Source organism: Sinohyriopsis cumingii, chromosome 15, assembly GCF_028554795.1.
Source record: "Sinohyriopsis cumingii isolate HCF-2022 chromosome 15, ASM2855479v2, whole genome shotgun sequence".
Taxonomy (NCBI): domain Eukaryota; kingdom Metazoa; phylum Mollusca; class Bivalvia; order Unionida; family Unionidae; genus Sinohyriopsis; species Sinohyriopsis cumingii.
Genome location: NC_142975.1, coordinates 62,258,782 through 62,269,272, shown reverse-complemented (window position 1 = coordinate 62,269,272; position 10,491 = coordinate 62,258,782). Strand labels below are relative to the sequence as shown.

At 33.5% G+C, this 10,491-nt stretch overlaps 1 protein-coding gene across 1 annotated transcript; it reads right to left on the bottom strand.

The window, feature by feature from the left end:
* Positions 1 to 1,391: 1,391 nt before the first annotated feature.
* On the bottom strand, positions 1,392 to 8,985 carry LOC149781931 (uncharacterized). Its single transcript, XM_089936132.1, has 6 exons — positions 8,881 to 8,985; positions 8,318 to 8,479; positions 6,346 to 6,480; positions 5,403 to 5,510; positions 4,767 to 4,884; positions 1,392 to 4,580 (listed from the first exon to the last, which is right to left on the bottom strand). Exons 2-6 carry the CDS (start codon positions 8,477 to 8,479, stop codon positions 4,465 to 4,467), a joined length of 639 nt encoding a protein of 212 aa, XP_089792258.1. The 5' UTR covers positions 8,881 to 8,985; the 3' UTR covers positions 1,392 to 4,464.
* Between the last annotated feature and the right edge of the window lie 1,506 nt (positions 8,986 to 10,491).

The following is a 10,491-nucleotide window of genomic DNA, read 5'->3' as shown; positions in this document are numbered from 1 at the left end:
AGTAATATCACCATACCTGCTGCCGATTTCTACTTCATTAACCGCCATAGAAACCGTAGTGTAGTGATATAACGTGGTCAACGCTTTATATCCACGTAAACGGAGAAGCACAGGCAAATAATGACAGCAGTATTCAGTCTGTCGTTCCCTCAAACTTCTCCAGCAAAATCTTTACAGCTAGTTTTGCATCTATATTTGCCACTGGAGATACCATCCATGCGCGAGTTTCTACGTCAATGCATATGTGTCTTTATTTTCAGCCTCACTAACCATCTTCTCCTTTCCAAATGGCAATTCACATTATACTGAGCTTAAAGGAAAAACCCCAATCCAATTCACCTATGGAGGGTGCAACCAGGCATAAGCAAGGAACACAAGTCATTGGTATTACCTGTAAATCAAGAAAGCTGATGCGAGAGTATGTGCACGTCCTTTGGGTTGACACCTGCAGGCTTAGATTGGGGTGGAATAAAGATACAACGCAGATGATATCAAGTATTGGATTCACCCAGAGCATCTTAAGTCAACCCACTAAAAGCTATGATTAACTTTTTTTTCATTGTGTTGGAATAACTTCCAACATAATATACTTCGGGTGGATCTTCTACGTTATAGCTACTACAAAACCAATGTGGTATTTGGCGAAATGCCCTAGGCAATAACCTTCCTTTGGAGTATCTAGTATCCTCTATCACTCGTCAACCGGCAGAAAAATAACTTAGTTAAAGGCACATTCTGCCGCATCACAATAATAGGCCAGAAAGAGAAACAAAAACAAGCAGTCAGTGAACCTGTAAACAGAGGGCACGGTATCTGTGACTCATGATAAGAGTGTAGCCGGCATACAGAAGACGCTTTTCTAAATGCTCTCCTCTTCGCTATAGCCCTTGAGATCACATCTTTAAGCTGTGGTCTGCTTCCAATTGCTGAAAATTTTATCAACCGGCGACTATCCTTGAATATGAAAAAGCCCGTGAAATCCGCGTCTTAGCCGAATCAAAGCTCAATACTATCGCAGACAATATATCTTGGAAGCACAGCGATAACGCCATCTTCAACTGACTTCAAGTTATAATAAATGAAATCGATAAATAAACGATTGTCATGAATGACATACCTTCTGCATTGCACAAAGCATATACTTTGTTTGTACCGGTAACAATTTGGACTTGCGCCGACTCTTCCCACCCTTGCCGGTACGAAGGACTCAGTTTATATGTACATATACTCACCAACTCAAACACGAATACGCTTCCCTGTTAGATAGATAGATAGATAGATAGATAGATAGATAGATAGATAGATAGATAGATAGATGGATAGATAGATAGATAGATAGATGGTTAGTACTCTATGGTCTTAAACTAAGTAACAGAAAAGCAAGACCAAAATATTTTATAAAATTCAAAATATAATTTATCTATCTATCTATCTAAGATTAGACATTACTTTTGAGTTATATAATAATCTGTACACAGATTGAAACAACTACAGTTGCTACTGTACAAGCTGATGACATGTAAGCACAAGCGTGACTAAACACATAGTCCGTGAGTAAGAAATGTGTCATATGGAACTCGTCCTTTACAAATGGATCAAGACTGATCAGCTACACTGAAAAAGAATGAATAGCAGACAGTGCAAGAAATTTAGCTGAGCTAGACGCTTCAAACATAAGGATAATGGCAACACGTAAGTTGACACGAGACACACGGAGAAACAGGGAATGGGCCGGACAGGGACATTATTAAAGGATAATTGGTGAGTAAAAATGTTTTTTGAATAATAAATGGGGTATAATAGAATATCCTTTCTGTTAAAAAATAGTCTAAAATTGTTTTGGAAAAATAAGAAAATGATTTGTTTATATTTGTGCATGGAAAACTATGGTCTTTTTATTACTTTTCTGTATCTTAATTTAGATAGCAATTTCAATATATTGTAAAATTATAATCTGAATGGAAGAAGTGTTCTTTCCAGATCAGCTAAGACAAATACCATGGGTATTAGTGCACTATCCGCACAAAAAGAGCATAAACATTAAATGCTTCTAATTTTCAAATTTTTAACGTTAAGCGAATAATAACATTCATCTACAGTATTCCTTTGTTTTTAGGTGATATTCGGTTTCCGTTTACTTATTATGTATACGTCACCATCGTTCTTTCTACAGTTTAAAGAAATATGATAATCTGTATTTAATTAAATTTTAAGCCACGAAGAATCTGACATTAATATGGTAAATAGAAAATAATATTTTAACTGGAGGATGAACAACCTGTAGTTGTAACAGAATTATAATTTATATTGAAAATAAGAAAAGTTCTTGTAATTATAAACAATGTCTGTATTTAAAAATTATATCTTCAAGGTGAAATAAATATACATTTGTACCATGTTTTTCTCGTGTCGTGATCAAGGTGTTCAATGGAATGTATACTTTGTGAACAAAATATTGATAATATCTGAAATCATTTGTTAAATATTGTTGAGACTATTGATGGTCCAATAAGTAAGATATAAACCACTTAACAATAATTTGCATCCCCTCGGGAAAAGCTAGGGATCATGTCTTCATGCCTGTCTGTCAATCCATCAATTAATTTGTCCATTAGAAACGTGGTATATCTCATGCACCGTTGTAGATACCGACTTAAATCACTGAATTACTAATCAGGGTCATATGTGGACAGTGATTGTAAGCTTTTCTATGATGCATGTGAGTGACAAACGATGGTTCTTGATTAATTTCTTCAAATCTCAATATTTTAATAACTGTAGGCAGAGATCTGAAGGTGTGTCTGTGCCATCGTTAACGCCAGGTCTTTAACGTATATAACGTGGTTTTTGGATTTCACCCTGTGGTCTTGCCTAAGGTAAACTGTTAAAATCCCTACTTTAAAACCATGTATACATGGAATGGGAATGAGAACAACAATGCATCCAACAGGTCCAGGGTCATCGTTTTTGAGTCTTGCTTTTGAATATACCAAATTTGATGTTTATCCAAACAAATATGATAAGTGTGCCGAATGTTTGTAGGATTTCTTTCAAACAGTATTTTGCGCGGAATTTGTACAGAAGCGAGCATAGAAGGTGTTTGGTCATCCTTTGCTGAAATTCAGAGACAGATCAATGCTACATTTACTTTAAGTCTGATGGTTGTTACTTGAAAATTGATAAAGATAGTGGCATGGAAATTTGGTACGGATTTTCATGCTCTCATAATTCTCCTTCTTTTCAGTTGAATTAGTCTGAAGTTTCCATAATTGTGCTACCTTTGATTTTGTAATGTTTCTGGAAATCATGGTGGGGATCTATATTCTCTGTGCTCCATTTTCTATATTGATGACCATCATATGCTTTTATGTAAGGTTTACATTACCTATTAGTTTTGGTAACCATAGTCATTGTCTCCTCTGATTCGCATTTTGAACATCTTATTGTATTTATGTATTCTACCCTTTGAATATAAAAATCATGTTGACACAAATTTCGTTTATTTCAAGGCTTCTTGTACGCAGAATTCATTTTACACATGTATTTAAATTTTATATTTCTGAGACCGCTCTGGTAGCCTAGTGGTTATGCGAGAGGTCGTGGGCTCGATCCCCGGCCGAGTCATACCAAAGATTTATACAATGGTACTGACAGCTGCCTCGCTTGGCGCTCAGCATTAAGAGGTTAGTGTTAGGACAGGTTGGCCTGGTGTCAGGATAATGTGACTGGGTGGGACATCATGCTACATGTCTGCGGCATGATGCCCCAGTGCTAGACATCACTATAAACTTCCACACTGCAGACATCGTAGCCATATGACTGAAATTTTATAAAGCTACGTTAAGAATCCAGATCATACACACGCAGATTTTACTTTCTTGTAAATTTGAATGCGTGGTGGAGAAGATAAATCAAAGATGTGGCCTTACCAAATATGAAATATTCACTTAGAGTAAAACTTGGACAAGCACAATTCCCACCAGAAATACAGTAGTTTGAGAGAGAGATAGAGAGAGAGAGAGAGAGAGAGAGAATCAATGATTGCATAAGTGTACCGAAAGACATGTATTATTCTTAGTGCACATATAAGTCTAACGCGTAGATAGATACACCCATGTACGCATGTTACGTATGCCCACTGGCAGACAGCTTTCTTTTACATGAAATTATTTTATTCCACAATTATTCATTCTGTGCCTGAAGAGTTTCGATTCAGCAAAATAAAGATATAAATATATAAACTGACAGGGACAGCTTTAATCTGCAAATAAAATTGTTTACTACTTTATATAAATTGCATATTTTTCACTGGATATTTTGTTGGCAAAACAAATAAAATTGCTTTGAATCTGAAATAATAAAAGCAAATGCGTCAATGAAATAATATTTTCTTTTTAGGATATCAATCACGTTCCATAAATATTTTAGTTATGGACATACTGAGATAGAACAGTTAGGCGATATTTAGTTGCAAGTAGCGCATTCACTTGTACATGTGCCCCACCATCCATTCACACAGCAGTATTTTTTGCATCCCCTTGCTTCCAAATTGATTTTCAGTTCTCTTCCGCGATCGTCACCTATGACAATGAAAAGAAATAAATATATAGTAAGGTAGATTTTTATGGCATCTTGGGTACATTCTTTAACACAAGATCTGTGGGAGAACATGTGATTAATTTACGTTCCATTACATCCCGTCTGTTAAGGTAAACATGTATTTGGTAGACATAAACATATCTATACAAAGAATATTTCACCCTAACCTTGATCCATGGGTTCCATCATGCTCAACGACGTATTTTGGCAGACAGGAATTCCAAGTGCCTTAGACACGAACGTCTTGTCTTTGATCTTTTGTGTTATTTGATACAGATGCCCCACCTTCAACATGAAATTGAACAATGCTGAATAATATGCTTAGTTGTAATAGAGGTAAATTGTGATTCATGTAATTGAAAATTGTTTGAGAAGACATATCCATATGTAACATTTCTTAATAAATTAGCAAATATTAATTATGTTGATGAGTAAATGAACACTACGGATTTAAGAAATTTGACACACTGATAGTCAGGAATACTTTCGCCCATGCAGTACATGCAAGCATGCAAACAAGCATTCATACAAACGTAAAAAAGAATGACAAACCTAGAGACATACATAACACATCCTATGTTGTAATATTGTTTACGATTTTCTGTTTATCCATGTGGAACTTGAAAATGGCTCAATAAAGTCCAATGTCTTTGGTTCATTAACATTTGATTTAATCACTGAAACACTTGCAGCATAATTACATAAAGATATTACTGGTTGTAAAGATTAAATTGAATTTTCTTTGCATGAAATTGAAAATAAATTGAACGAATGATTAAAAAATATAGCAGGGTAAAACTCACTCGTTCACCCTTCTTCTCGCAGTCATATGCGTGCTGCTTGTTGTCCATGACATGAAGTAAGCATTCCTCATCTTTGGTTCCTGGCTTCATCACAACCAATTCATTTCTCTGAATGATTGGAAAAATCGTTAATAATAATGAATAATTATTATTGCTAGAATACTCTGGATAAATTTACTTTTGTTATAGTTTTCATAAAACGAATAACAATCTGAATAGTAGTATTATTTTGTATTTTAAGATAATTTCATTTGTTTTACAGAAAGTGTGTTTTTTCTTTTCTTTCTGATATTACTTTCATTTATAATACCCTTTAATTGCCAGGTTTTCACTGTAAAATAAATGAGTATATATGTACGACGCGTAGCTATTATTACGCTATATGACATAAGAAACAATCCCGAACAAAATGTTTTTGACTCTGTAACCATATGTTTTGTGACCCGGAATATAGTACAACTCAACTGTGAGCAAACAATCAAGTTTATGTTACTCATTTGCATTCGCGTCTATCAGAGAATATGCAGCAATCACTTACCACGACTAACGAAACATGAACGATACACAACATTTACTTACCGAGACGAACGGAACGTAATCGTAACTGACCATTCCGCAAATAGAGTAAATGAAGTGCCGATCTTACAATGTATCTAAAATTTTATTTGATTCGACATTTAATTAATAAAAGCCGTTGTTTGTTTCTCCTGTGAACTTGCTGTTTTTAGCTGTATGAACCAGTACATGTTATGTGCCTGGAAAACAACACAATGAGAACGTGCATGCAGTAAGAAATGATATTAATAATTTGTATTGTTGCATATTTGAGCGGAACGCCGTATTTACTAATCGAGGATATTCATGTACTATTTGCTACACATCACAAAAGTGAGATGAACTTAGATATATATACAATTTAGAATTATTGACTTTGGCAACCAACGTTATCACAGTCTCGGTAGCGTTGTTCTAGAATCTGTCCTTTTTCATCAGTCAGGTCCTCTCTGGTTATTTTACCGACCCCAACGTTTTGAACGGTTTCCTTTCTGTCTTTGTTCTGCGGGATTCTTTTCACCGTCTGATAAATATTTAAGAAGCATTACGATAAAGAAACCACAGCTGAATTCCTTTTTAATTTTCAAGCTCTTTATATAAAAATGTTAGAAACATAACTGCATCAAAGCGGCGATGAGAAAGAATATACTAAATTAAGGGTTATTTACAATGTCATACGAATTTTGTACTAATGATACTTTTTTTTATTGAAAATTGAGGTCAGATGGTCAGATGGATCGATATGAATTTGTCGGATGTATGTTTGCGGTGGCAAGATTTGAATGTCTGGTTAGAAATATTGATATTCGAGTTGTTGTATGTCTCAAGCAGGTTAATAAAATGGTACTCAATTTCTCCAGACACAAAACACTCTTACGTTTTGCTCAATACTATCACGTCTTCCAGTTCAAACTGACAGTGATTTGGCAGAAACCTCTGGCTTTTCCCAACCGATCTATGCTTCATGTTCAAACATACCTTCAAGTAAATTTTAGTTTCAAAGTATTGCAACGCTTCCATTAAGAACTTACTGCAGCTATTTTTCCACATCTGATTCCACTTTGTTTAACATCCATAACTTTCTGCATAAATAAATCAAGAAATATTAACATCCACTGAGGATGGAAACTTACAGCAAATATTTGCATAGTTGTAGTATTTGAACAACTTTTGAACAATCTGTATTGAAGTAGTGTTAGTGAGAGCAAGTTACTGCTTGTAAGCTGCATTATTCAGATCAAATTTCTCAATTTGAATTATGAATAAATATCTGGCTATGTTTCCACATCAGGATAAAGTAATGGCAAAAAATCACATTCACGGCACATGGTAACCTTAGAAATAGACCTTGATTTGAATTGATTCAGCATTATTAAATCCGCATTTTCACAAGTATAATACAAAATAATTCCTTCAAATATTTCAGTTTATTTATTTTCTATCATAATTTGAAACATTTATTAACTTTAAACCTTAAACTGCAAGAGTCTGTGTGATTCTTTAAAAGTACCCATAGGTTATAAAAATGGATCAAAGACGATTTAAGGTTTGACTCACTTCAAACGATTTCCCATACAATACATCCTTTTGTAATTCAACAAATGTCCAGTCTTCCTGTCTTTTTAATCAATATTCGCTTCATCGCTTCAGCTTTATTGTATTTTTAAAGAGTTCTATGAACATTCTAAACCCTTTCTGCATACCATTATCATTTCTGTAAGATGGTGTTATCTTCGGTACAAAAAGAAACATTAAAAGTATTCTGATCAAAATAGACCAACTTTATTTGTAGAAATTACCAGAAAATATTAACAACGGTAGTATGTCTATGTCAGAGTCACAATTTAACAATGCTGATGAAAGTCTCAATCTCTAGGCATATTCGGAGGCCTCTAGTTCAAATCATGTAGTGCTCCCCACTACTATATAGCATGTTGCCTTTAGTTATTGCACTGATGTTTTGGTATTCATTTCATGCTGCAAATATATTTGTATTATTTGTAAACTTTATGCAGAAGGAGGGAAAATGATCTATTGTTTAATAAAGCAACTAATATGCATATATTTTAATACATGTTTTAGATTTTTAATTGTAAGTGAGCCAGTCATATATATATATATATATATATATATATATATATATATATATATATATATATATATATATATATATATATATATATATAAAATTACACGTATAAAGACAACCACATAAACACGTATATACCGTAGCATTAGCACGTAGCCTTACAGTTTGTATCGATAAATTAATTACTGCTTTGTTTGTCATTTCCAGTTTTATGTACGCGTGTATGGACAAAAATGACTATTAGATAAGATTGGAATTACTAAATACATACGTTTTCTCTCTCCCTTTTCGCGGCTGAGGCTTTTGCAAGCAGCTCTTGAAGGGTCTGATCTTGACTGTCTTCACCATTGGCCCTTGTGCCAGAGAATTCAAGGCTGTGCGGTATGATAACTAAGCAGGTGCCCATCAGGAATAATGGAAGCTTTGATGCCATCTATGTAGAGTAAATAAAGAGAATAATTTCTATTGGAATTTCTTGGTGTAGTTCTGAATATTGCTAGAAAGCTTTAGTGGTTTGAATTTTTATCAGTTGCTTTTGAGTGCTCTCAGATACTGTCCCTTCATTCTCTCATAAATAAACAACAAAAGCAATAGAATTTTAAATAGTTATAAATTATCTTTTTAATTTTAATTCAGTTCCAATTAGAGACAATTTGTTTCATATGATGTTTAATCAAATCGGTGAAAAAAACGTAGAAATGATGAAATTGTTGTTAAGGGTTTTGTCTAAAAACAAAATGTCTGAATAATGTAGTTAACATAAGATTTCTTCTTTTTCCCAACTTGTTAAACAGCAAGTCATTACCAAACCTATTTGACAATGAAAAATCTTACCTTTGAAGTATTCAACAGTGATCAAGAACCGACTCTGTCGCTTATAAGTTTTGAAATGCTCATATTCTTACTTCTCCATTTATACCTGTTGATGACATCTTGTATGGTAACTCGTATCCAATGAAATTTCGGGATGAGATTGTAAGTGACTGCATAAAAGATCACCAAATTTCATGCATTCATTGTTGGTTAACAAACGGAAAAAGATACTGCAAAAAGAGTTTGACAATAAGGAAACTTATAAAGGGATTAATCTACCAGAATATCTATCAATTGTTTGTTTTTACATCTGATAGTTTTCATCAATGTGCTAGACAAAATATCTTCGATCGGTATGCCAAGTGTGAACCTGGCGGTGGCCAAACATGTCACCGTCATTGAATGCAAATAATTTTCCTGTCGGCATTGATAAGATGTTTTGTATGGTACATTCTGAAAAATTATCAGATGTAAAGTAAGAAATGGTATCTCTTCCAGGAAAAAAAGAGCCTGCTGAAACCTACTTTTATTCCTGCTGGGTAGATTTAAGAATATTTATTTTCCCAATACTATCAACATATACCAGGTTGTCTCCATCTGTTCCATCTAGTGAAAAGGAATGCCGTGAACATCAAAATGTCAAATGATTTTTACCTCGACAGCTGGTAAAATACATATATAGCTGTAAAATTGTATCAATGATATTATACACATTTAAACTGACTGCAATTTATTTCTCAGCTGTCCGAAAAGATTGTGCAAGGTCTCAGGCCAGTATACAACCGTAACATCTACGTGCCTTGTGTATATGATTACGTGAATATTGACATCCTGTCTGGACTTCCATTGCTTTAGAAAAGAAGAACACTAAGGGGATACAAGTATAATGTTGAATATGTTATAAAACTGTGCATGGAGGAGGGCGTGTCAAAATTAATAGAGTAGACTTTATATACAATGTTATTATTCGAGTTTCTCGATGAACGAACTAACTGATCAGGTGTCTGGATATACATACATACATACATACATACATACATACATACATACATACATACATACATACATATATATATATATATATATATATATATATATACATACATACATACATATATATATATATATATATATATATATATATATATATATATATATATATATATATATATATATATATATATATATATATATATATATATATATATATATTACCATTGTGCATTAATATGGTGATACAAAAACAATGCTTAATGATGAATGACTTGAATGAGAAAGGAATTATGATTAATACGTGCTTATAATATCAAACTATTGGATCAATTAACATAATTCGCACGAACTATATAATGAAAATAGAAATAAATGACCTTGCACTAGACATGGACAAGGGGTGAATGATTCACAGGTATTTCAAAACGAAAGAATGATGTGTAAAACTGTTGTATTTTACTCACATAATAAAAATGTATTCACTCAAATCGTGAAAATGATGAAAACAAAGAGACATATGTAAAAAATATCTTTACAGTCCCCAAAACACATTGGGACTTACAAACCCCAACGATTAGACCACGGCTACAATATTACATGTATGGAGTTACACACTCCGTCACCAGAACACTTGGCTAC